The 23,755-nt window shown below is 41.7% G+C and overlaps 6 protein-coding genes and 1 pseudogene across 7 annotated transcripts; all 7 read right to left on the reverse strand.

The window, feature by feature from the left end:
• Nucleotides 1-161: 161 nt before the first annotated feature.
• On the reverse strand, nt 162-3,287 carry LOC145695847 (nucleolysin TIAR-like). Its single transcript, XM_081772883.1, has 9 exons — nt 3,132-3,287; nt 2,729-2,982; nt 2,568-2,683; nt 2,392-2,529; nt 2,208-2,349; nt 1,956-2,164; nt 1,632-1,847; nt 1,369-1,553; nt 162-1,097 (listed from the first exon to the last, which is right to left on the reverse strand). Exons 1-9 carry the CDS (start codon nt 3,254-3,256, stop codon nt 1,073-1,075), a joined length of 1,410 nt encoding a protein of 469 aa, XP_081629009.1. The 5' UTR covers nt 3,257-3,287; the 3' UTR covers nt 162-1,072.
• A 53-nt stretch (nt 3,288-3,340) lies between these two features.
• On the reverse strand, nt 3,341-5,994 carry LOC145695844 (uncharacterized). 2 transcript variants are annotated; one of them, XM_081772878.1, is made up of 8 exons: nt 5,878-5,994; nt 5,515-5,766; nt 5,216-5,466; nt 4,936-5,140; nt 4,710-4,894; nt 4,297-4,669; nt 3,940-4,244; nt 3,342-3,878 (listed from the first exon to the last, which is right to left on the reverse strand). In XM_081772878.1, the coding sequence occupies exons 1-8, from the start codon at nt 5,906-5,908 to the stop codon at nt 3,522-3,524; spliced, it is 1,959 nt and encodes a 652-aa protein (XP_081629004.1). In that variant the 5' UTR covers nt 5,909-5,994; the 3' UTR covers nt 3,342-3,521. The 2 variants fall into 2 exon arrangements, with proteins under 2 accessions (XP_081629003.1, XP_081629004.1); XM_081772877.1 differs by having other exon boundaries at nt 3,341-3,878; nt 5,216-5,766.
• Nucleotides 5,995-6,020: 26 nt separating this feature from the next.
• LOC145702313 (segment polarity protein dishevelled homolog DVL-3-like) lies at nt 6,021-10,811 on the reverse strand. The gene is made up of 9 exons (XM_081779566.1): nt 10,550-10,811; nt 9,362-9,553; nt 9,166-9,232; nt 8,519-8,693; nt 8,377-8,473; nt 7,658-8,219; nt 7,327-7,611; nt 7,154-7,279; nt 6,021-7,112 (listed from the first exon to the last, which is right to left on the reverse strand). The coding sequence occupies exons 1-9, from the start codon at nt 10,610-10,612 to the stop codon at nt 6,943-6,945; spliced, it is 1,737 nt and encodes a 578-aa protein (XP_081635692.1). The 5' UTR covers nt 10,613-10,811; the 3' UTR covers nt 6,021-6,942.
• Nucleotides 10,812-12,452: 1,641 nt separating this feature from the next.
• Nucleotides 12,453-16,163, reverse strand: LOC145710932 (lysosome-associated membrane glycoprotein 1-like). The gene is made up of 9 exons (XM_081788645.1): nt 15,311-16,163; nt 15,182-15,268; nt 15,040-15,140; nt 14,890-15,000; nt 14,739-14,845; nt 14,183-14,379; nt 13,766-13,871; nt 12,926-13,023; nt 12,453-12,684 (listed from the first exon to the last, which is right to left on the reverse strand). The coding sequence occupies exons 1-9, from the start codon at nt 16,045-16,047 to the stop codon at nt 12,510-12,512; spliced, it is 1,719 nt and encodes a 572-aa protein (XP_081644771.1). The 5' UTR covers nt 16,048-16,163; the 3' UTR covers nt 12,453-12,509.
• A 3,422-nt stretch (nt 16,164-19,585) lies between these two features.
• On the reverse strand, nt 19,586-20,198 carry LOC145712163 (isovaleryl-CoA dehydrogenase, mitochondrial pseudogene; annotated as a pseudogene).
• On the reverse strand, nt 19,873-21,011 carry LOC145702508 (uncharacterized). The gene is made up of 3 exons (XM_081779744.1): nt 20,776-21,011; nt 20,642-20,715; nt 19,873-20,595 (listed from the first exon to the last, which is right to left on the reverse strand). The coding sequence occupies exons 1-3, from the start codon at nt 20,916-20,918 to the stop codon at nt 20,330-20,332; spliced, it is 483 nt and encodes a 160-aa protein (XP_081635870.1). The 5' UTR covers nt 20,919-21,011; the 3' UTR covers nt 19,873-20,329.
• A 698-nt stretch (nt 21,012-21,709) lies between these two features.
• Nucleotides 21,710-22,576, reverse strand: LOC145712164 (uncharacterized). Its single transcript, XM_081789850.1, has 3 exons — nt 22,307-22,576; nt 22,121-22,263; nt 21,710-22,072 (listed from the first exon to the last, which is right to left on the reverse strand). Exons 1-3 carry the CDS (start codon nt 22,574-22,576, stop codon nt 21,916-21,918), a joined length of 570 nt encoding a protein of 189 aa, XP_081645976.1. The 3' UTR covers nt 21,710-21,915.
• Between the last annotated feature and the right edge of the window lie 1,179 nt (nt 22,577-23,755).

The raw sequence follows: 23,755 nt of genomic DNA on the forward strand, positions 1-23,755 counted from the left end.
TGGACTTAACCGAGAGCTACACGAGTGTTCCCTCGGGAGGATGACTATTTACACCACAGGGAAAATGTTTCCCGCACGTCCGATCGATCACCAATTCAAATTGAGCACATTTTCATTGAACCAATTTTCAATCATCGATAATAAAATTTCCATACAAATTATTATTTTTTCGCAGAATTTATTCTTTTGAACTTTTTTGATTTTTATGAATATTTATAAATTGTGAGCGAGTCGTTTTTTGTTAAATACATAAGAATAGTTTAAAGAAAATAATCATGAGCGAGAGCATTACTTTTAAATTTTGTACAGTTGGTTTCGATGTTCTCGTTTATGTTTTCAGAAAGTGAAGCTACGATACTGCGAGATGGATAAGAAAGAAATTGAATTCCATGTTCTTGAAATAATATTTCATGCCCCAGTTGATAAAAAAAAAGTTAAATGTGATATAATATTTCAGACTGAAAAAGGGATTTAAGAGCGCCATAAAAGTCGACTCAGAACACAGCTCAGAGTTCAGCAAAAGTTTTTTCGGATTTTCTGATAAGAAAAGGACAAAATAAATTTTATTTATTTGAAGTTTTAAATCAAACTTGATTTACTTATTAAATTTTTCTAATATTTCATCCCGGAAAAGTGATTTCCAAAATTGTGCACCAGACGCGTTTTTGGGCAAATGGTTGTCTGATATTAAATGAATATTAAATGAGCTATGCGAGCAAAAAACGAGTCATGGATATTTTTGAATTTTGATTCAAGCTCTCTTACAGTTATTGTACCACAACGAATGGGTACAGAAATAATATTGGCCATCTAAATACCACGGAAAAGAATTGACTAAAAGATCGGGTAAAATTGCTACTAAAAGAAAAACCCACCTCGATTCAAGATAAATAACAATAGAGAAGATGGTAGTCACAAGTTCAAGTAGCAGCCAGATGAGTTGTAGAGGGGGATGAAGAGATGATAGTAGTTGAATGTTACATTCAGTGGCAGTAGGTTCAAATTTAGAATTCGTTCTCTCTTTTAGAAAATTTTCACTTCGCAGTTTTTCGTTTCTCGGTGATTCTTTTGGCTACTCGGGCGGGGCGCCGCTGTTTCTGAAAAAACAACATCAGGAAAGAAAGAATCTTTGACGAATGTTGTTGTTCTCGGCTCTAATGGAATATCTGGGTGAAAATAAATGAACAGTTCTGTGACTCCCAATACGGCCGAGTCCAGAGGCCATAAAAGCTCATTACTGTCCCGGCGTGATCGGGTTCTCGATCAATAAGTAAGGATGAATGATATTTTCGAACTAATCTGAAAAGCTTTAATCTAAAGTCTAAGTAGCCGCCATTAGAAATTAAAGAGAGAGGACTTGAATTTTACCTGGGCGTGTTTGCTTCGCTCTGACCGCCTTGTTGGATAACTTGGGATAACTGAGATGGATGAGCGTAAACCGGTTGATAGTAGTGTGCCATGTTCACGGGGGATGCAGCAGTTTGGGGAACTCCATTCTGGTGGGGGTGGGGATGATAGGCAATCTGTTGTTGTTGAGGTACGCCGTGAATAGTCTTGAAAACAAGTTATATATTATTCCGAATAAAATCCCCGTTTTATAGGATTCATTTAGAAAATTTGTGATTCTTTACCATGTGATGCGGTGGGATACTATAACCATGAGGAGCTGCCGGACCAGCTGATTGAGCATACGCCCCTGAGAAATGCTGCTGATATTGAACTGCTTGTGTATGAGGATGAGGTTGTCCGAGCGCGGCATGAGTATTCGGAGCGTAAGACGTATAAGTAGTAGCTGGATTTTGCACCCGAAATCTCGGCACTTGCGTTGTCGGGACAAACCGCTGCGGCTACATGTAATAATTAGCATAAGAGAATCATGGTTTTTTGACGCTGTGTTGTTTTTATAAACGAATGAATCAACAGGGTATTTAATATTTTATATATCTTTTATTTACAGTTGTATTTGATGAGTTTTGACTGCCATTAACTTCTTTGTAATTATTTGTGTATTGAGCATCGCTTGAAGATTTGTGATCATCCTTTCCCCAACGACATTTCACCGTGCAGCCACTGATAGAAGCACCATTCATTTCGCAAATTGCATTTGTAGCAGCTTGATGCGTCTGCATCTTAACGAAACCGAAGGTCTCGAAAGTTCTCACTTCTGAAAGAGCGATAAACAAAAGATAATGATTCCGAATGCCTACCTTCTACAGCGCCGAAGCGACTAAAAGAGGCTTGTAGAACTTGTTGCGTGTGGACATCTTTGGTAATTCCACCGACATAGACTGTTGTATTTGATGGAGACGCAGCTTGAGCAACCTTATGCGGGTCGATGACTGTAGGAGGCTAAAGAGACTATGAGGAATAATCGCTTTCTGCGCATTTTACCGGGAGTTTCCTCGACGTAGCCCAGTTCGTCCTCACTTCCCTCCCACCAATCGATTTGTTGTTCATTTCTGAGATCGCCTTCTCCGCCGATTCTTTCTTCAGAAACGCCACGAAGCCGTATCCTTTTGATCGGTTGGTCTTAGTCGATAAGATTCGGAGTTGAAACAGTTCTGTACCTGTGCATCACGAACCACTCTCGCTTCCGAGATATCGCCAAACTTCTCGAACTCCTTTTGCAAATCGAGGGTCGTCAGTTCCTGCGCCAGATCGCCGACAAATATGTGATGGTCCTCTACGAATTGGAATTTGCATTCATAAATAACGAAAGGACAATTACTTGAAGTATCTTTTTTGATCCCGTCGGGTCGGGTGGCCCAATTGACCTTTAGCGGCATTTTGTAAACCTCACGGCCGTTCATGGCGGCAAGAGCGCGCTGAGCGCAGATATGCGTTTCATAAGTTATGAAGCAGTAATGATTGGCGGACAGGGCAGCGTCGTTGATCATTTTCACATCAACAACGTTACCGATGACGGCAAACAGGGCTTTTAGAACGCTTTCGGTTGCGTTTTTGTGGAGATTTCCAACGTATCTAAAGAAGAAATTAATGAATGGAAAAGTAAATTTACAAATCAAGCCCTTTTTCATTGAGAGATTGAGCCATTTCCTCCGAATTCAAGAGGCAAAGAGGGGGAATTCGCTTGGTAAGGCAGACGTGTAGGAAAAGACTCAAGTACTTACAGTGTTCTTTTAAAAAGCTCATCATCCTTTGCCTGATCCGAATGCGACCTCGATGTATTTTCAGCATGTGTCGGTTGCTGGAAATGGTACTGCGTTGGCGTGAAGGGGACAACGTTTGACCCCATCTGAAAATATAAACTGTTTTAATTTCCGAAAATTTTTTGCAAATTTCTCGCACTTCATATTATTAAGAAAAGAAAAGGCAGTATGTTCGGTCAGTGACACAATATACAATAGAGTTTAAATTAAGAAAAAGTATGAATGGAATTTTTTCGTTGTTGATCATCAACTAGAATCTGGGTTAGTTCTTATGCTCACGTTGGACGTGAATGCGCGCTGGAAATAGTTGGTTGTCTTTTATTTATAGAATCAAATCAATTGTTTTTTTTTCTAAAATTCGTCAAGCAGTCCTTGCACCGCTTGTTCGTTCTCGTTGACGTAAGACTGATTGGCTGCTTGTATGTCGGAGCCAGAGTCACCGTTTACAGTCGGGCCTGCGTGTGGCGTCACTGGCAGTTGCTGACCGCTACTGACTGTTTGATGCATGTGGGCGCTCGGATCGGATTTTGTGATGGGTTGGACGTTCATGTTCGGGTGGATCCGCTGTTGATGCCCGCGGATCTGGCTGCTCGCGATTTTCAGATTCGCGGGTTGGATCGGCGTGCCACTCCCTGATGATGGAATTGTGATCATACGCATTACAGGACGCCCGTTTGATAGCGCTACATTGGTAGCTCTGCTTATTGGCTACAAAATTCAGTCAATTTAAGCCCCAGCTTATGATTGAAATGGAAACAAGCAAACTTACAATTTTAGCTTGTACTTTTCTGAACTTTGCCTTTTCCCTCTCTTCCTTCATTTCAGCCTCTTCACTTTCCGTAAACAGCCTGTTCACCAGAAAATCTTCGCAAAACGACATATCCTGAGTATCCTTTAGAAAACGCTCTCTGAATTGCTCTTCCAGATTTCTCTTTCTATGGAGTATTCTTTCGCATAAAGGTTCCAGAACAACATCTTCTGATAGTTGGTCGTCTCTTTTAGAGATTTCGGGGTAGGAGAAACAATGAAATGGGAGAAGGCGCGATGTCGCGTCTTCTATCGACGAGAAAGGTTCTGTAAGAAATAGTTAGGGTAACAGACGATTGGATTTTAACGGCTTCATTACCATTAATATTAAGATCATCAGTAACATTCCTCTGATCTTCTTGCATCTTTAGAAAAATTGGTGTCTTCTTAACGGGTTCTACTTTGAGTTTCGTTTCTGGCATTGGCAATTTGATGCCGACTTCGCTTTGCCCAGTATCTGGAGGCGCTTGTTGCACGATCCGCGTCACGATGGGCCTTGGATTGCTCGAAGGTGATCGGTTTTGTCTTGGCATGACGATCGGCTGAACAGCGTTGCTTCTAGGGCTGTTCTCGTCAGATGACCGGAGAAACTGCTCCAAGGGGATGTAGTCGACTCCGTTGTGCGTCGCCTTGACGTTGTCCAGCATCTTGAGGGGATTTCTTGAGAGGTAGTTCCGGTAGTTCGTATCGGACTACGAAGATTTACCACGATGTCTATTAGGTAGAACATACCTTTCGATAAATATCCTTCAACTTCTTTATCAAGGCATGTTGATCATCGTCCATCTCCAAGATGTCCGTATATAACGTAGAAAAGCATCGCTGCAACTGGGAAAAGGTACTTCGGAGGTTATCAACCGAATCCGAAGAGAGGACAATAAAGCCAGGTCTGCTTCCTTGCGGCTCATGGCATTGAACTAGAAATATCTTACACGAGAGATAAAATTTATCAAGTTACCTGAAACACGGGCAGGATTTTGTGGTGGTCTTTGCGGCGTAATCGTACTTTGAGGATGCTGTGAGATGATTCTCCTAGGCGTCGCTCCAGGAGTACCAGAGACTTGCTGAAGCCGGACGGGTCCATTTCCATCCCCTCCTACTCTTACAACTCTGATCGTCCTCGGTGGATTGCTCGGTGTCCCACCAGCACTTACGGGTGTTCTCTAGAGAGTCAAAAAATGTTAATATTCCGTATCGGTGGGAGATGAGCCATCATGGAAAAAAGGTCATAAACTTACGGAAATTATCCTCTGTCCCTGAACGGGCGTTCCCCTGTTTATTGGCAGCAGCGGGCGGCCGTTTCCGCCAGAAGCGACATTTGGAGATTGAGAGTTTTGTACAACGCGAATCGGTCTGATCATTGGACGACCATGCCCAGAATTCGGCTGATTCGGACTATCGGAATGAGAAGCCCGAATACTTCCGGGGACATTGCTTCCAGATCGTTGAGGATTCTGTATAAGAATCGTTCTCCCATTCAGATTGGAAACTGAACGGTGTTTGTTCATTCCATCTGGAATTCTTTGAACTCGTGTACCTTGGCCATTGACAAGGATTATGTTCTGATTTGGCCGAGATGGAGTTCCATCGCTTCCCGTCCCCTGGCCTCCTCCCTGGTGATGGGCCTGGCCAGAAGGGGCATTAGTTCCGGGCGGACGGGGCCTGACAAGAACCCGCTGCGTTGTTGGAGTTCCGGGAGCTGGGGAGGATTGGAGTTGGATGGGACGGGCTTGAGGTCGGGACTGATTACTTGCAGTCGACGGTATTCTCGCGATCGCTACTGCCTGGTCTACATTTTTGGTTCAAGTAATTCCGCTAATTATCGAATCGAAGCTGATCTGATAACTTGAGCATGGAAAAGAATTTCAGACTTCATTTAGTATGATTTCTAACCAATTTCCTAGTAAATCGTCCATTGGTTCCTCATCCATAAACTTTACTCCATTGGAAGATTTCTGCTTCTACCACGCTTTTACAAGACCTTGTTCACAAGCTTAGTCCCAACTTCGATCTTCTGAAATGAAAAATTGATAAAGAAAAAAGTCGAAAACTTGCAAATTGCGAATATTCTTCAGATGGAACGAACTTGCTTGGTGATTTTTGGAGCGTTGTTGAATATTCAATGAAACATGTTATTCATATGGATGCAAAAAAGTATGGGAAGGTCAAAAAGTGAAAGGCAAAAGTTGAAACATAAAAATCACCTGGATCATTGATCAAGACAAAATATCTCATGCACTTGGGTGTTGAATGCACTTATCGGTTTTTTCTTCCACTAAAGGGAGGAATAATATATTTGCTGGAATCCTCAAAAGCTACAGTAGGTTACAGACAGATATTGAAACATGTTGATTTTCGTAAAAAAGGAAGAATAAGAGAACTCTTTGATCATTTGTTGAACGAATTGATAATGATTTTTATGAGAAGATGACAAATGCACGATTACTAGGCAGATCATTATTGCTGATTATCGTTGATTACATAATTTAATCTTCGTGAACTTACAATACATCAAAGTTAGTTATCTCAAGCTGTTATTATTCAGTGGAATGATCGTTTTGTAGTTTTATTCGACTTTAAATACCGATGTAAATTACATCGGTAAAGACATCGGATTAACATCAACCAGAGTGAGCAAGCTGATGGACAGCGAGGATGGGGAGGGGGTAGTGGCGAATCAAGTCCACAATTTTCGGAAAAGGCCAATCATAGACAAACATTCCCCTCTTTACCCACCTAGTTGCTGATAAAAACAATTACAACTTATAATTGATAAGCCGTCTCAAGCTGCTTTTAGTATCGATAAATGGAATAGATATTAGAATCGAATGTTAAGATTTTTTCGGTTAATATGTGTGGTGTATTTACAGAATAGGACATTATACTTTAAGTAATAAAGGAATAGTTTGTACAATATGTTTCAAAGTTAAAAGATTTAAAAAGTGGAAGATACAGGTTTTTCAATTTAAACAATCGCGGATCGAACTCTTGATATCGTAGATGCGCTGGACATGGAAATATTATCGTCTTCGATTTGTTTCTGGCGCTGGGCGGCGCCGACTTGAGCGACTATTCTATCCCGAACGGACATTTGCGAGACGGAGGACATAACGGAGCTGGAGGCAATAGACATGGCTAAAAGAAAGTTAGAGGAGTAGGAAGGATTTCCGACTTACTGTCATAGTCTTGGTGGTAATACTGGTTAGGTGTGCTTGGTCTAGCTCGAGGAAGTGCGCCCATTGATCGACAAGTATCAGTAGATATATCGGAGTTGGAATCAGTCAAACTCATGTTGACCATTTCTGAGAAGCAAAAGTTATAAGGAGCGAAAGAAAGGTCACTGACTCACCTCTTGGCAAACTTGGTACGTTGTTTTGATCACCAAAGACATAGTAGCACTGTTCGGAAAAACTGGTCTTGTTGACCGTGTGCTTGATGTAGTTCGCCTTGAGCATTGAGCTTGCGTACTTGCGCGCGTCCCGTCGATCCTGGAGACCTTCGACCTTCGAGTGTAGCCAATCAACAAGTTCAGAGCCAATAAACGCCATCGGAATCGTGATCTTGAGCCATTGGCGATCCTTGATGTCCAGGCCAGAGTTGGGAAAGCGCATCATTCGCACTACAGTGGACATTTCTAAAAGAAAAAATTGAAAAATTCATTCAAAGAAAGACGTTTTTACCGGAATGAATAGTTAATTGGATCCTATTGAAATGGGGATAGTTGAGTTGGTCAGCCTCTGGAAGCGACGAAGCGAACGTGTCTGAGCTCGTTTCCGTCAGTTGCGACATGCTATCGTATCTGTGATCGCCGCCGTAGCCCTGCTGACTGGCGACCCAGGCCGCTGGATCGATGGGTCTTATCGGCTCGTTGAGATTGTTGCGAGGCAGGGAGTTGTGATGCGGGGTAGGGGACGGGTCCCAGCACTTGGCAATCATCAGCGTTATCTTCTTGCTCGGGTCGTTGACCACTTTGCGCAAGAAATCGACCGCTTCGTTGTTCGTCATTTCCTCAAAGTTAACATCGTTGACTTGCAGTAACATGTCTCCGGCTTCGATTCGGCCATCGGCAGCAACAGCACCGCCTTTCATAATTGAGCCAATGTAGATTCCACCGTCGCCAGACTCGTTATTCTGCCCGACGATTGAGATGCCCAAGAACTTATGTTTTTCTAGATCGAGTTCTACTGTCATCACATTGAGCGACATCGTCGAGTCCGTCACGGAAGAGGAGTAGTTTGACGTCTGAAAAGGAAAATGTTAATAGACATTTGTGGCGAGTAGACAGATGGCGTCTGAGATTTGATTGACTCCGGGAACGCAATTCTTTACGGGACAATCGATGCGTTCAATTTCCGCGCTCTGCTGTTCTAATACGGAGTGGCTGTCATTATTGACTTACCGTATCGTCAAGCTTGGTTGGTCGTTTCTTCCGACGGACTTGGCGGCGGGGGCGACGCTGACGTGAAACACTCGACATGTCTGTGACTGTACTGTAACTAAAGAGAACAATTTAGGGGATGAAATGAAAAGGGGAGACTTACGCAATGCTGGAAGCATCATCAAATTCACTGTCGAAGGCTGTTCTATCGGAGAGCTCTGAGCTCATGATCGTGCTCTGTGAGCCAAAACGATCCGCCATTGGAGGTGGTCTTCTAGCGCGACGAGAGCCGCTAGAACCAGAGCCGTGGGATCGCGGTGGAGGCGGCGCGATAAATTCTGAAGGAATAAATGTCAAGTTAAGTCTCTCTACGTAGAATTGCGTGATCTGTTTGAAGAGGGCTTTACGAAGGAACATTTTTGAAATTTGTGCTTGTCAGAACTCGACTCTTTCTTGCTCTTTCTGCTACTTTGACTGGAGCACTTGAGCGAGGACAGGAAGTGCCAGGCGATAAGATTGTTTATTTTTATGATCATTTTGCAAATAAAGAATCGAGCTCTGACTCCTATTTGGCCTGTTTGAATTGATAAGGGCGCGTTTCTTATCACCGTGGAAATTTAAATGAGAAAGCATGATGCTAATCGCTTTTTCCCGTGAATAAATTAAGGCGCAAATTTAGGACCTGACTACCCCTCAATCACCCGGGTTGCTGCACGGGCATTGTGTACTGTTCCCTGGTGGGTGGTGGGAAATACGAGTTAGGCGCCGTATTTAGGGCAGCAGCAGGGGGCCGCAAATTTTGTGACTTACCATCGGGTCGGTGACGCACAGTGGAATCTACACGCTCCGGTGGGGTTGGCTTTTTCTTTTCCGGTTCCTGAAAATATGAGATAAGAAACTGCGAAATCAAGTGGCTGCGAATTCATCCGTGGCCGAATGGACTCTCGACCAGCCGGTTTTTAAAATCCTCAGAATTCGATCGATTTCGGATGTTTTCAAAAATTACCTTTTCGCAAGGAGTGAGGAAACAAACAATTTTTCCTTCTTGCGTTTGCGGTAGGATCGCCTTGTCGTCAGAAATCTCCTCCTTTACGAGGCCGAAATCTTCGTCGTAGGATTGAAAGAAGAACTTGTAGTTGCTCTTGTTGATGCATTTTTTGAAATCCGCAAAAGTGATGGCCTCCTTAGCCACTGGAACCTAAAAACAAAAATCAATACACTGAATTTCCAAAATTCTCAAAACGTCAAAACTTGGGCATGAGAAAGTACTCCAATCTCAATCACTTTCTCATACAAGAAGTGCTTTCTTTTTTGGTACAAAAGGGACTTGCGTGATTTAAATGATCAATTAGGGACTCCTAAACGATATCTCAAGACCCAGGTATCTATTGTGAGAGCCTTAATCGTTTATTGTGAAGATGATCATTCTGGCAAACTCTCTTTTGTGCCCAAAAATGACCACAAAGTTTCCTGTACTAAAAACTGTACGAAAAAAGCATTGTCGAGCTTCATTTTGATCCGCATCATTTTTAAGAAAAGAAAGAAAGTTGTCAGGACGACCGAGGGGCGAGTTTCTTTCCCGTCAATCAATCAATCAAAGAAAAGTCTTCAAGGTTTTCAAAATCGCGAAAGTCGAAAGTTTTTCACAAGCTCGATCAAGTGGAAAACGCATCATTTCTTTCTCCTCCGAGGAGGATCGAATTCTTTGATCATTTGACAGCGGATCAAACAGAAAACATCATAAAAATACATCAATTAACCTTACAAACCGGACTTTAAGGGGGTAGAACTAGATTTTTCGAAAAACCGTGATTTTCGAGATGCACTTTAAATAAGAAAGACCTGTTTTTACTTATGCTAACGAAATTTCCTCATAGATGTTGCTAGAAAAAGGGTTAAACTATCTTAAAATGAGATTTAAAAAATTTGGCTAGTCACGTGACTCGAGAAATTTGAGGACGCGAATACGCTAAAATTGCGATTTTCGAAGAGGTGGGTTGACGTTTCGCTCTCTAACGCCAAAATGTGTTGACGAAAAAAATTTTTAAGAAAAATTTTGTTAGATCTAAGTTTGTTTTATCTTCAGCCGAAGAGAGAATTTGAAAATCTAAGCTCTCCTGGCTTTGAGCGCCGGCCTAGAATCGGCTATTTTCGAAAAACCTAGTTCTACCCCCTTAAAAGCGAATAGACGTACCTTAACGAGATAGGGCGTATCTTCGTCGCCGATATAATAAACAACTTTCGTCTGGGTAGCCATGATTCGGGAATGATTGTCTGGATACTGTATCTGTTAATCTACTGACGTATCTTCCTTCGTTTTGTTTTTTTCTTTTCAATCTCTGTTATAACATTTTCACAATATCAAATCTCTCGTTTTTCGATTTTCTGAAAAGGAGAAAACGATTTAGTTGAGTTTTGAAATTCGAATTTTTCTTTAAAAACTTCCGTGGCTTTTTTGGTGGCAGTAACACTGGGAGGCCAATGGGGCGCGTTATGCTGCCCAGAGTGGCCGCGACGGGGCGCCTAAGGGCTCCGTAGGTCCTCCTGTCCGACCACCGAATTATGCCGGATCGGGCGGAGGCGCGCAGATGCACCACCAGCTGACCATCACCCGACCTTCCGCGAAAAAACAAGCAACGCAGCAGCTAATTTCAAGAAGCGAGTATGCAGCCAATTATAAAAACATGGTGCAGGACGGATTCAAGTAATATTGTAGATTCTCGGTTCTTAGGTACACTCTTATGTGTAGTTAAAGTAAGGTTAGATCGGTAACTGAAGTGAGCCAGAATGTTGGAAGGGTGATCAGATATTCAAGAGCGTACCGCTACGCTTTACAGAAAATGACAAGGCTCTGTAGAATAGGTCGATAGAGTTGAATAAATTAAATCCAGAAATATATAAACAAAATTTTACTTATGATGTTCTTCTTTTCAATTTTCAAAAAAGATAATGTAACAAGCGAAGAGAATAATGATGAAAAATGATAGTCATTCATATACAGTACTATAATAACTGTTGAATGCTGACTTTTATTTACAGACTTTGAAAAACCGAACAAAAATTCTCTCTCCGTTTCGTATGCAAATAGGTCAAAAAATGCATTCCAATCCTTATCAAAACTAAAAATCTCACCCCAGGAGCCCTCCTAGCTGCCCTATCAATGTTTATCATCGTGCGAAGGGGTCGCGAAAAAATAATGGCAAAATTTAGAAATTTCCTGCCAGAGGCTGGAAATCGGGGTCATCGCAAATTTTCAGATTCGAGACGGGCGTGAATTTTCTAGCCTAAAAATTTTACGCCAGTAATTTTGCGACTGATAGAGAAATTATAGTGTTTTTCGACAATTGATTTTTAGCCACTAAAATTTTCTCTAAAACGAAAATTCTTCTAGATTTTCAGGAAAAGTTCACTTCTCTAGAATTCGCGCGATGAGTTTTTACGCAAGATTACAGTGAAAGAAGCGATGAATCAGCGGTGGAGATGATCCGCTTGTTCGGGAGTTATTCACTGCGTCGTTGAAAACCGCGCGAATCGTGGATCATTGGACGCCGCGGAGCCAATAACTTTGTCAGCTCGGCCAGGCCAGCTCGAGCTCAAGCGCTCGGCGAGGGTCAGATGCGCACACCGACCTTGATCTCTCCCCATTTTCGTGTTCTTCGCGGTAATTCTTTTTATCATCACTTGTTTTTCCTGATGAAAAAAAAAAAAAACAGTGAGCCAGGACAATCATAGAGCTTTGTCAGAAAGCTGCTTTTACTCTGGACTTTTCAGAAACCTGACTCAGGTTTTTACAATAAAAGACTTTTATTTGACCATCCCTTTGAAAAGAACACTGACTTATATATTTGAAAAATAATTTAATACCGCGATTGGCATTTCTGACTGACTGATTCTGATTTTCGAGTGAAATAGCTAATCAACCAATTAAAATTTGACTCTAGTGTCTCTTCTTTGAGAGTTCCGTCAAACCAGTGACGCCTACGCAATCTACGTTACAAATCTCCTATGTTTTTAGCATGGAGAATTGTAACGTCAAGCTCTTTTCAGTCAGTCAGGACTGCCAATCGCGGTATTATGTTATATTCAGTAATTTAATAGAAAGCTCTTTTTACAGTTTCAGCAATTACTTTTTTTTATTCAGGAAAATTTGAATTTTAATCGTCGTAGTTTTGATTTTCAACGGATTCTTGGTTTTCGTCTTCGATCTGTCTTCTTCGGCCAATGATGTACGCAACGACTACGACGATGACGAGCCCGCCAAGGACGGAACCGACAATGACGGGAATAAGCCAGTCGTCTTTCATATCTTCTTTGCAGTCTTCAAACGCACTTTTTGAGGATGAAGAACGAGTTGGGTTTTTTGAACAAAATGGGCTGAGGTCAATTTAGCCTTGACCTTATTTTACGCAACTTCTCAGCCTTGCTCGTAAATTTTCAATTAACTGTAACCTGTAATGCGTAAATTAACCCAATTGACGGGATGAAAAAGTATGAAATCGCAGGACAAAAAGGCGAAATTCTGAATGAGAGAAGGGGATTTTCACGGAATTGCCAATTTCTGCCCATTCATCCATAATCCTGGTTAGTGAGATTGAACGGTTGGATTGTGACATCTTCGATCTGCATGTACCACGTGTCAGTAGCGTTGATCCAGTGTTTATCGTGGCACTAAATATTTTTACAGGCTTAGGACGAGAGGCGAAAGTGCACAAATAGGATTCGGTTCCGCGAAAATCTCAATCGACAAAATAACTAACCACCTGCTCATTCTACTGAAAGAATATTAAATTCAAATTTTAATTTGAAAAATAAATATTTCTTAAATTCAAAACTATCATAAAAAATGATCCCCCATCAAACTTTTAAAAAGCCATAATAAGCAAGCACTTTGCAAACAATCGCTGGGATCAGCAGGCCGCAAATTCGGATGGAGCTTGGAGTTGTTTGCTCAAGCCTATAAACGGGCTAAGACAACATCTCGATGCCCGGCCAGTTGTTGGCAAAATATACAAACTGCCCAAAAAGAAGACAATAGAACCTTCAAAAAATCAAAAAAGAACCATCAACGCTCGATTTTTAGCCTTGAAGGTCATCTTCGAGGGGTTCAGCCTGCTTGGCGGCTTTCAAGTTGTTTTGGAAAAATAGCGATAGGCTAATTGAGGAAGAATACCGCTCTTGGATTGTTTCATCAACCGGCCGGTTTGTATTGATAGCGCGGTAAAAGTGGGATTGTCTCGAAAAAATTCCAAGAAAATTTGTAATTCCTGGCAAGATTCCAGAACCGTAAATCTGGCGCTCTTTCATCCACGCTTTCTCATTATCATAAATGCATATCTGGAGCTATGCACCATTGATAACGCTAATCTCAAGGCCCGTGGAGCGGAAGGGATCAGTCGGGATTATGCCTTACCATAAATGCACTTCCGTAGGTTGTGTTGAAAAGCGTCGCGTTTGAAGATATCGTCGTCACACCGGCGTGGACGTTCGTGTTTGGGAAGAGGGGATTTCCGCCGTTACTACAAACGAGGGATTAAGTGATTTTTCGACACCTTGGCAGGTTGAAGTTGATATTTTTTAGTTTTTTTAACAAAAAACCTATTAACAAATTTTACAAAAGAACTTGTTTTTCTTGCTCTTTTTGGTGGGAAAAAAGTACATCCGGTAATTTTCTTCTTCGCGGATTAGCAAGAATTTCATCGGGATTAGAATATGGGAAATTTTGGATAAACTTGGATAAGATGGTGGCTAATCGTCCGTGTGAGCGAACAAAACGCTGATTTTAATCATTTGTGACTTTTTTTTTACGTTGCTGATTTCATGGACTCACGGGTAGCTGAGAGTCGCATGCGAAAGCGACCAAAATGTTCCATTTGTATTGGTGGTAAAGTCCATGGTGATATTTGCCGCGTTGAAGTCGAGCTCTTTGATCCAGAATGTGACGCTCAACGAGTCGTTGCTGCAAGTCTTGCTCATGCTGTGGGTGATTTCGGTTGTGTTTGAAATGGCGAAATTGGCGACCATGTCCTGAAATTTTAAGAAATTGTTACTTTTCTATTTCATTTTTTGCCGGCAAGTTTGGCAAGCTGAAGACGGCAAGACAAATCCGCTCGGCTCTGATGAAATTTTATTTCAACAAATGTTTTCGAGTTTCTCGAAGTAGCTTCCTTTTTATTATGTAAAGAATTAGTAAGTATTTCAATTAGGCACATGAAAATTGAATTTCAAGCTCAGGTGATCAATGGAAGCATGAAATCACGTGACAAAAGAACCTTCCGACATCGAGTCGCTTATCTTCTTATAAGCGCATGTCACGGGTCGTTCTTGAATTGACATTGATATTCGCCCTATCCCACTTTCAATCAACATGTTTTTAATCAGCTTACCTCGCCTAGAATCGAAGTATAATTGACATTAACGAGGGTGCTCATCGCCAGTTTGCCGCACACTGTGGTATTCTTCCCATCAGTCACGGTAATGTTCCAGCTGACCTCTTGACCCTTAATACACACGTGATTCTTTTTTATGCTTCGTTACTTTCGGGTGTGACGTCGTTGAAATCAAAAAGGCATTCATCGGTGTTGTTGACGACAGTGCGATTTCCGAAGTCGGAGAATGCTTCCCAAATTGCTGGCTGGATCTTCAAACCTACAAAAATCAGAAAAAAAGGAAAATGAGTCTTTTCACCTTGAATTTGCTTTTCTTCAGTCGCTAACTGAACTTCCGCCGCAGCTTGGCAGTTGTAAGCTTTTCCAGCGGGAACTGGGTATCCGTGGATTTTGTCATTTCTAATTTGGGCCGTCAAATATTTTTGGAAAAGAAAATTTACCGAATTGTTTTCTTAGTTGTGTCGTTTGATCCTTCGAAGTTATTCCACGAAAAGGTGACGGAAACGTTTTGTACAAAGTAGTCCACGCTGAACACTTTTTGATTCTGCGTATTTTTGATGTTTTCTTACCCGTTATTCTTCAAGACGAGTTCCATTTCTTTCGTTTTGTTGCCCGCGGTTTCGTTGAACATCACGGATACCCACTCATCGCCATCGAGAATCAAGTGCTTGGCTGTTACTTTTTTGGTATCTGCGAAGTCGAGGGCGCCTGGGCAATATCCTTTGTGGGGCGCGTATTCGAATTTAGTCCAAACGCGGAAAGAAGCGTTTGCGATGAATTGAGTTGTGTTTGTTGAATCTTGGGCTACCCAGGTCTGATTTGCTGGTAAAGCTGGAACTGCTGGACAGGGAGCGAGAGTAGTTGTTGTGGCGGTTGTCGTTGTTGGAGCTTCGGTGGTGGTGGTGTTTGCGGTTGTTGTAGTTGTTGGTGGGGTGGTTGTTGTTGTGGGCTTGGTGGTTGTTGTTGGTGCAGTTGTGGTTGTTGTTGGTGCAGTTGTGGTTGTTGTTGACGCAGTTGTGGTTGTTGTTGAAGCAGTTGTAGTCGTTGTCGCCTTTGTAGTCGTTGTTGTTTCTTTTGTGGTTGTTGTTGTAGGGACAGTTGTCGTTGAAGTGGTGGTCGAGGCTGTGGTTGTAGTCGTGGAAACAGTTGTTGTCGACTGTGTTGTCGTAGTAGTTGAGGCTGTCGTGGTTGAAGCAGTACTCGTTGATGCAACCGTCGTAGTACTTTCAATTTTGGTAGTAGTGGTGTCGTCAGAAAGGGATATCCTTCCGGCAAAAGCAGCCGCAAATAAAACTAACAGCTTCATCGCCCTTCTTCTTTTTACGTTCTCTCTTCAACTTTCAAAATTTACCCACTCTTGAAGATTCTGCAGCACAGAATGGCCCGCGAAGGTGCGACAATTCGCCAGAGAAATAATTTGTTCGACTTTGTTTAGATTTGAGCGCGGTTGCGGTAGTGTGTGAAGAGGAAAAATTCGTTTCATAACAACTATACACGCTGCTCGTGATTGTTCTAGTCATATGTGTTTTATTTTCATATAATTTATTTGCGTATTTATTAATTTCCTTGTTTATCAACCATTTTGTTATTAGTCATTAAAATAGATTCCAAATTAGAATCGCGATTTTTTCAAATGTCAGCGAATTTGACCGGCCTCAGTAAAAGATGCTTCCTTTGATTATACTCACCTGAACTTTTCAAAATGTTTAAATTTTCCATTTTTAAGAATTTCAGGCAGTATTTTGGAGCACTTCTATTTATATATGGAATTTTTACTCTGTTCGTCGACTGTATATCGAGTCAGACTCAGACGATCCCGAAGGACAATGCTCCAAGAATCGCTAAAGAGATAATGAGAGACCATGAAGATACACGGTGAGTTCTTTTTTTTGTCATTTGGGATTGATTTTTTTCATAGAAGTTTTTTCAACTTTGAAAATGGCAAGTTCGAGCAGCCGCTAGAGCATCTAAATGCCTTTTTAAACTTTGAATTCGGCTATTCCTGGCCAGTTCTTCATACGCCAACGAATTGTACCAAAGTTGCGAATTTCAATCAAACAACGATTCTGATCGGCGTGAAGTCTCACCCATCGGCGCTAGAAAAGCGGAATCTTATTCGAAGAACATGGAGTCGAGGTTCGACTGAATGATTGTTTTAAAAATTGTATAATTCAGCTAGATACTGGACTAATACAATTCTCGGTAAAGTCCCGATTCAACTAAAGACTATATTTCTGATTGGAAGCACCTCTGGAGTTGATATCAAAGAGGAAGCAGAGAGAAACGAGGATATTTTACAGTGGGATTTCAACGAAGATTTGTTTAATCTTACGAATAAAGGAAAGTCTAGGAAACTCGTTTGCCAAGAGAGAATATGATTTTCGTAGACCAAAAAGATCATCAACTCATAAACTTCTTCGAAAACCACTGCTCCTTTGCAAATTTTATAATCAAAGGAGACGACGATATCTACTTGAATCCAAAAGTCATCCAGCGCCTAATCGTGAAGAATATCTTCGACCCGAATCGTAACGTCACTGGAACGTACAGACAGATGCCAGCGGGCCAGTTGATCAGTTTCAAATCACCGATTGAGATGTTCGGAAGTATGGTGATCGGCGCAAAGCCTTACCGCGACCCACTGAGCAAGTATTTTATTCCGAATTCGTTTTACTCCGACGCTTTTGGGTCATATCCGAGATACTTTTCTGGTGCCCTTTTTGTAATGACAAATAAAGCTCTGTCTCAAATTGGACCAAAAGCGCGAGAAACACCAGCTTTTCCGATTGACGATGTCTGGGTCGGAATGGTCCTAGAAAGAGCGGCTCTTGATGACCATCTCACACATGATCATCTGATGTATATTGGCCTAATGAATCAAGAATGGGTTCAATTTTAATGTCTCATTTTTTGAAAATTTCGAAATTCAAATTATTAGAAATCCAAAACGTTAGTTTACCTCGATGCTGCGAACTTGAATACGACCTGCTATTTGGCTGGAATGCCGGTCTACCATAAAATGTCGCTTGAAATGATAGAAATGACTTATAAAATGATCTACTCGATGAATCTGGAGAAATGCATGGATGAGACGATTCTCGACGATGTGGTCCAAAAACTTTACAAGAAGTCGCAATTTCTTGCTCGAGAGCTTATTCAAGAAAATGATCAAAAATGTAAACTACAAAGTAACAATCGTATATCACGGAGCATTTTAAAGATTATTGCGAAAGAATGGTGCAGCAATATTCAATTTCACATCGGAAATACGTTCACTTCAAACTGCATAATGAAATCGTATCAATTGCTTTTAAAACTAAAGAAGTTCGGACCGAGAAGCAACGGAAAAGGAGTTAACAGACATTTAGCCAGGCAATTGCCTCATGATTCCCTGACTTAAAAAAACTATCACTTAAATAAACACAGAAGACTTAAGCATTTTTTTTGATGTTTTATTGATAGAAATGAGAGAGAACGAATGGCACTGAGAGTAGGTTTTCTCCCAATGAGAAAATGTAAACATGTTTCGGAAAGAGATTTTTGTACGAATTCTTCGTTTTGCGAGTCGGATTCGAGTTTAGCAAGTCAGGGCGTTGCTTTCGACAGTTCCGCCAGCGGTATTGATCGTATCAACTGCGCCGTCAAAGTCGCTGTCCAACGCCGCTGATGCAAGACCACTGTCGTTTTCGAGGCCGATGAGTACGTTGCATTGGAGGTAAGCAGTCTCGTCGTTCGCGTTGTACTTGAAGGCCTCGAAAGAAATTCCGGTGGTAAGCTTGCTGTAAGTCGAGTCAGCCGTGACCGAAGCGCCGACAGCTTCTTGAACGCACTCTCCATAAGTGATGGTGATTGGATTGTTGGTGTATGAGTTTTCGGAATAGGCGACGCAATCTTTGACTGTGAGGAAAGCCCAGGTAGGTCCTGTGAACACGACATTGACTGTTTCGCCAAGCACCCAGGTGCTTGCGGTAGAGCCCGCATTGTCTTGGAGTTCGGCAGTGACCAAAGTATTGGTGTTGGAGTCAGAATATCCATCGAATGTCTCAGAAGCGGCGATGCCAACGTTGCCGACGTTAATGGAGAATTCGGTATCGTAAGTGCATGTAATGTCGAAAGAGAGAGCCCTAGCGACATCGATGACTTCATTTCCAGTGCCGAGCGTACGTTGAGCCCAAGTCTGTTGGCCTGCAACGGTGTATGTGCCGGTAATTTCGGTGGATGAAGTTTGGCTCATGGTGAGGTCATCCGTTATAGAGAAGTAGTCGTTGTTTTCGTGAGTCCAGCCGGCGGCTACGATCAAGGTCGCTACATTGGCAGCTAAATCGGCAGGCATCGCGTCGAAGAAATGCTCCATATCGGCTTCAATGGAAACAGTTCCATCATCATTGCAGATGAAAGAGAAGCCTGTACCAGGCTCGCAGCTACCGCTGCCAGTGGGGTCTGTCCAGCCAGTGGGGCAGGCAGCAGAAGCAAGACCAGCGACAAGGGTGAGACCGCCGAAAAGTTTCATTTTTCTCTTTCTTTTTCAAAAAGAAATTCTAGCGAGCGAAAAAGAGTTTTTTGTTGGAAGGCTTAGAAGCGATGGTTGATGCATTTCGATAAACTCTCGAGGTTTTATACCACTGCTCGATTCGCTTGAGCGAACGGTGGTGGCGGAGGTAGAGGGGAATGGGGACGCTTGAGTGAGTAAAATTCCTCAAATTTGGTTCGACCTCTTTGCGCCTCACTGACTGCTTATCAAGATGGACTCTTTTTTTAATTTTCTGCTTACTATGAGTGCTACTGTATTATATTCTCTCTTATTTCTATAAATACAGGCATCAAAAATACATTTTATATTTCAATCAGTCAAGAAAGTAATCGTTGAAGTATCTACCGAGAATAATTTTACGGACCTCAGTCGTTCCTGCACCGATTTCCATTAGTTTTGCATCTCTCATGTATCTGTTCACAGGATAGTCGTTCACGTAACCGTTACCACCAAGGATTTGAATGCCTTCTAGGGCAACTTTTGTGCATGTATCGGAGACAAACATGATGAGGGAGGCGCACTCGTGGTTCGTAATTGCTGTCAAAGAAGGTCAAAATGACTAAGTTTATTTGATAAAAATGTTTTGTAACCTTGTCTTCTGGATCTTGATCGGCACTCTTTAGCATACTGTAAAGATAAGCTCGACAGGCGGAGAGCGACGAATACATCTCGGCCATTTTTCCTTGCATTAGTTGAAACTTGCCGATCGGGCGCCCGAACTGCTTCCTTTCGTGAGCATAAGGAAAGGACTGATCAATCACAGCTTGCATAATACCAACGGGCATTGCTGAGCCCAGCAGTCTTTCAACATTCAAGCCTCGCATCAGAACAAAAGCTCCTGCCCCTTCGCCCAGAAGAATGTTTTCTTTCGGGACCTTTACGTTGTCGAAATGAAGATCACCGGTGGGAGAGCCTCGCATGCCCATTTTGTCGGGAATATGATTGGCAGTAAATCCTTCAGTTTCTTTTATCGGTTTTTGGTTCGAACTGGCTCACTCGAGGTAAAAGATTCTGGATGAGCGAGCATGCTTGTTTTAGAAAATTCAAGCGCTACGGGTCACAGCCCGTTCCGAGAAAAAGCCGTTCCGGTGTCGATTATAAACGCAGTGATGGAATTCCCCGCATTTGAAGATGGATCGGTCTTGGCGTAGCAGATAAGAGTATCGCAGATGGGTCCGTTTGTGATCCAGTACTTGTTCCCGTTCAAGACGTAGTAATCTTTGCCCGCTGGCTGAACAGCAGTAGTCCTCATACTCATCACATCAGATCCAGCACTTGGCTCGGTCATGGAAAGAGCGCCTATCTTTTCCCCAGAGATCAAATCTAAAGCATTAATCAAGAGAAACTCGGAAATAATGCCGGAACTCACCGGGTAGAAATTTCAATTTTTGTTCATGAGTTCCATTTGCATCAAGAACACGGATATTAAGTGCGTTATGAGCTCTGTTAAAATGTCAATATTATTTCTATTTTCTCTACTCTACTAGAATAATAGACACTTTCCCGTAAGACATAGAGATTGACGCAGACTTTCTGCTCAATTCCTCAGCAATTATCGCGGCAGACAAGAGCTCCATCGGGCCACTTCCTCCATATTCTTCTGAGATGCCCGGACCATTGAGTCCCATTTTGCCCATCGTTTTCATAAAATCCCTGAAGCCGGGAAAGTCGTCATTTTTGTCAACATCGCGCAATAAGGACTCGGGAAGCTCGCTTTCGAAAAATTTTCGAAATTGGTATCTCAGTGTGGCTTAGCTAGTAGCAGTTGGCCGCTAGCTCAATCTATTTTTAATGCTGTATAAATTTCAATCTGCTGTATAATTTATACAGTATAAATCAAGCTAGTAAGCTTTTCAGCAAGTCAGTTCCTAAGATCAATTTGTTCCTCGCTGACTCCGAACATCTTGTCCTCAATCGGAACATAATTGCTGGCGGCGCGCCTTAATCTGTGCTCCTTATTATTCCGAGATTTGAGGCGGAGAGGATTATTCAATAAGAATATTATCCGTTGCTCCATTTGGTACATTCAAAACGAAAACAACGTCTAAGAGACATGAGATAAGGAACACAATTCCTATATGTCGTTCGCGTGATTCTTTTCAACATCTCTCTACAGACTGTACTTATAAAGTACGAAATTTCCAATGCAGGGCGTTCACTTTGATAAACAGAAGAAGGATTGTTGACTTTATGACACATTTCATGCCTTTCTGATATGAAGATATTAGAAAAAACTAGAGTTTCCAACACATATGTTTTTATTCTCAATTTTTTTGACAATCAAATCGAAAAGAAAGATGAAAACAAAATAAAGTCAATGAGTGCAGATATAACTTGACGAAAATATGAAAAAATCGAGAAGGGATTTTCGGATGAAAGAAAAGAAAATCCTATTTACGTACGAACTTTTATATCGAAAAGAAAGCTGGTAAAATAAATCAATACTGCGCAAAATAACCTTTAGGGCGGAAATATGGAGGCACGTAGAAAGGGTAAAAGGCATCAGTGCAAAAAGGAAAAGGAGGCACTAAACATCAACGAGGAAGGAAGAAGTAAAAGTGGGAGGCAGTAAGAACAGGACTAGAGGAATGGAGGCACATAGAAGCGGTGAAAAAGGCATCGCGGAAAAACAGCCTGTTTTCCCTAAAAATTGCCACACTTGATTTGAGATGGCCTTCCGCAGATGCAGTCTTTAACAATAAGATGGTCGAGGAACTTGTGCTCGTCGCTGTTGGAGTCTGCAATGAATCGCAAATACTTCGTGGGGTCTGTAACGGCAAAGCAGCTGTGCTGAACCAACCTTAATTCCGGTTTCAGAAACTGTTTTTGTTAGAAAAATGAAGCTTACCCTATCTGATTGTGGACTTGTCGATGATGAAATGTTGATTGACATGTTCCGGCGCATGTTCCGATGTCAATGATTTTTTCAGCTTTTTTGACATCATTGGTGAGCCAGTTTGATAAAGAGTAGCTCGTATACTTCTCAATCACCTTCAAATATATTTTAGCTACATTTTTTATTAATAGTGTTTACATCGATTCTCAAGAAACGCTCATAGCGTTTGCATTCAGCGCTACACATCTGTTTTTTGGATGATGGAAAAAGCAAAACATGACTGCGTCTTGCTCGTCGAATTCCAGAGTCCGCATCTGGAGTGAATCCAAAAAGAGTCTCGTAGCAAATTTTGGGAACATGGCCATTGGTCTCAAGGCCTAAGATGTCGCCGCATGCGAGAATCGCCTGGATCGACTTTTCCAAGTCAACTTTTGCGAACACCAAGCGGGTCATTAAAGGAATCATCATCCTTAGAGTCATCGTGGGGAGCATGTTTTATTATTTGTATTAAACTTATAAACTATACCAATATTTACTTTTCGACTCGCTTTTATGTGGTTACAGCGCCTTAATGCGCCCTCGATCGACGGTCGATAAGACAAGAGTTGTCCCCGATCCTTATGTTCAAATGATTACAAAATGACATGTAATCATTTCATATATTAACCATCGTTTGGCAAGTAATTCTTGTTTTATTGACTTTTGAAATCATGGAAGAGTCAGGAGTTGTGCTTGATTATATTCGATGTCAAATTCAAGGGCGGCGCTGCATCCCACTTGCACAAAAAAAGAAGCATACGAGACAATATTTCCACTTCAGTAAGAGACGTCCGGGCTTATTATTTTGTCCCGACCACATGGTGTGTTTTCGATTTATCATTAATCCGGTTTAATGAAAATATTTTGAGTATTAGCGTAACAATCAAAATTTCCGCTTCAACTTCGTTGATTTCAGATGAAATCAAAATACTGTATCCTTGATACAATCATGAAGGAATACTACTCATCATGCCTGTAACAAGTAGGTTACAGGTAGAATCAGACAGGAAGGTACTGAGGTAGTTTGAGATATTTTCTTTTTTTCTCTGAGCCCCGTCGCCGATTTCATCATATGAAGGAGCATATAATATTTTCGCCACATTTACGCAACAGCGCCTTATTTCCCCGTGGAGGACACTTGTCCCAACGACAGATATTTTGTAGAACTCATCAGAACTTGACGGGCCGAGTTAAGATTTATTGAAATATATTCTTATTGACATTTAGTTCTATTAAAGGCGATATATGTATACGCATTAGGAAGAAATATCAAATTATTCATGCATCCGTATTGTCCGTGAAGACGACTGTCTTGACCAATTATATTCACATGAACAATCTCAATAAAAGGTTGCACATGCAACCACTAAGCCATACAGACGACTGTCTTTTTTAGCTTCTTTTTGTCGCAGTTATATTCTGAATATAATTGTCTGTAAAACTGCTTCTACGGTATTCTAGGCAGCTTAGTTTATTTACAGATACTAGTGTAGGGCTCAAACACGTCGAACCCTTATGGTCAAAAGTATAAACTCTCTGATTAAGGGGGTAGAAACAGCTTTCTCGATTTTGGACTGTAGCTACATAAAAGAAACCGTTAGATTTATT

Source organism: Oikopleura dioica, chromosome 1 (genome assembly GCF_907165135.1).
Source record: "Oikopleura dioica chromosome 1, OKI2018_I68_1.0, whole genome shotgun sequence".
Taxonomy (NCBI): domain Eukaryota; kingdom Metazoa; phylum Chordata; class Appendicularia; order Copelata; family Oikopleuridae; genus Oikopleura; species Oikopleura dioica.

Bases quoted from the DNA above. Each gene is read 5' to 3' on its own strand.
- LOC145695847 (XM_081772883.1), bottom strand. From the start codon at position 3,256: ATGGGGTCAAACGTTGTCCCCTTCACGCCAACGCAGTACCATTTCCAG. The intron at 2,530-2,567 runs GTACAGAACTGT...TTATCGACTAAG, and splicing joins GAGTGGTTCGTGATGCACAG to ACCAACCGATCAAAAGGATA. The intron at 1,098-1,368 runs GTAAAATTCAAG...TTGTTTTTTCAG, and splicing joins AGCGAAGCAAACACGCCCAG to AAACAGCGGCGCCCCGCCCG.
- LOC145695844 (XM_081772877.1), bottom strand. From the start codon at position 5,908: ATGGATGAGGAACCAATGGACGATTTACTAG. The intron at 4,895-4,935 runs GTAACTTGATAA...AGATATTTCTAG, and splicing joins AAATCCTGCCCGTGTTTCAG to TTCAATGCCATGAGCCGCAA. The intron at 4,245-4,296 runs GTAATGAAGCCG...TATTTCTTACAG, and splicing joins TGATGATCTTAATATTAATG to AACCTTTCTCGTCGATAGAA.
- LOC145702313 (XM_081779566.1), bottom strand. From the start codon at position 10,612: ATGGCTACCCAGACGAAAGTTGTTTATTATATCGGCGACGAAGATACG. The intron at 9,233-9,361 runs GTAATTTTTGAA...TCATATTTTCAG, and splicing joins TCCTCACTCCTTGCGAAAAG to GAACCGGAAAAGAAAAAGCC. The intron at 7,280-7,326 runs GTGAGTCAGTGA...TTTGCTTCTCAG, and splicing joins CGTACCAAGTTTGCCAAGAG to AAATGGTCAACATGAGTTTG.
- LOC145710932 (XM_081788645.1), bottom strand. From the start codon at position 16,047: ATGAAGCTGTTAGTTTTATTTGCGGCTGCTTTTGCCGGAAGGATATCC. The intron at 15,141-15,181 runs GTAAATTTTCTT...GGCCCAAATTAG, and splicing joins ACAACTAAGAAAACAATTCG to AAATGACAAAATCCACGGAT. The intron at 15,001-15,039 runs GTGAAAAGACTC...TGATTTTTGTAG, and splicing joins TGAAGAAAAGCAAATTCAAG to GTTTGAAGATCCAGCCAGCA.
- LOC145702508 (XM_081779744.1), bottom strand. From the start codon at position 20,918: ATGAAAACGATGGGCAAAATGGGACTCAATGGTCCGGGCATCTCAGAA. The intron at 20,716-20,775 runs GAAAGTGTCTAT...ACATTTTAACAG, and splicing joins TCAATCTCTATGTCTTACGG to AGCTCATAACGCACTTAATA. The intron at 20,596-20,641 runs GTGAGTTCCGGC...TTAATGCTTTAG, and splicing joins AAAATTGAAATTTCTACCCG to ATTTGATCTCTGGGGAAAAG.
- LOC145712164 (XM_081789850.1), bottom strand. From the start codon at position 22,576: ATGATGATTCCTTTAATGACCCGCTTGGTGTTCGCAAAAGTTGACTTG. The intron at 22,264-22,306 runs GTAAACACTATT...ATATATTTGAAG, and splicing joins AGCGTTTCTTGAGAATCGAT to GTGATTGAGAAGTATACGAG. The intron at 22,073-22,120 runs GTAAGCTTCATT...ACCGGAATTAAG, and splicing joins CAAGTCCACAATCAGATAGG to GTTGGTTCAGCACAGCTGCT.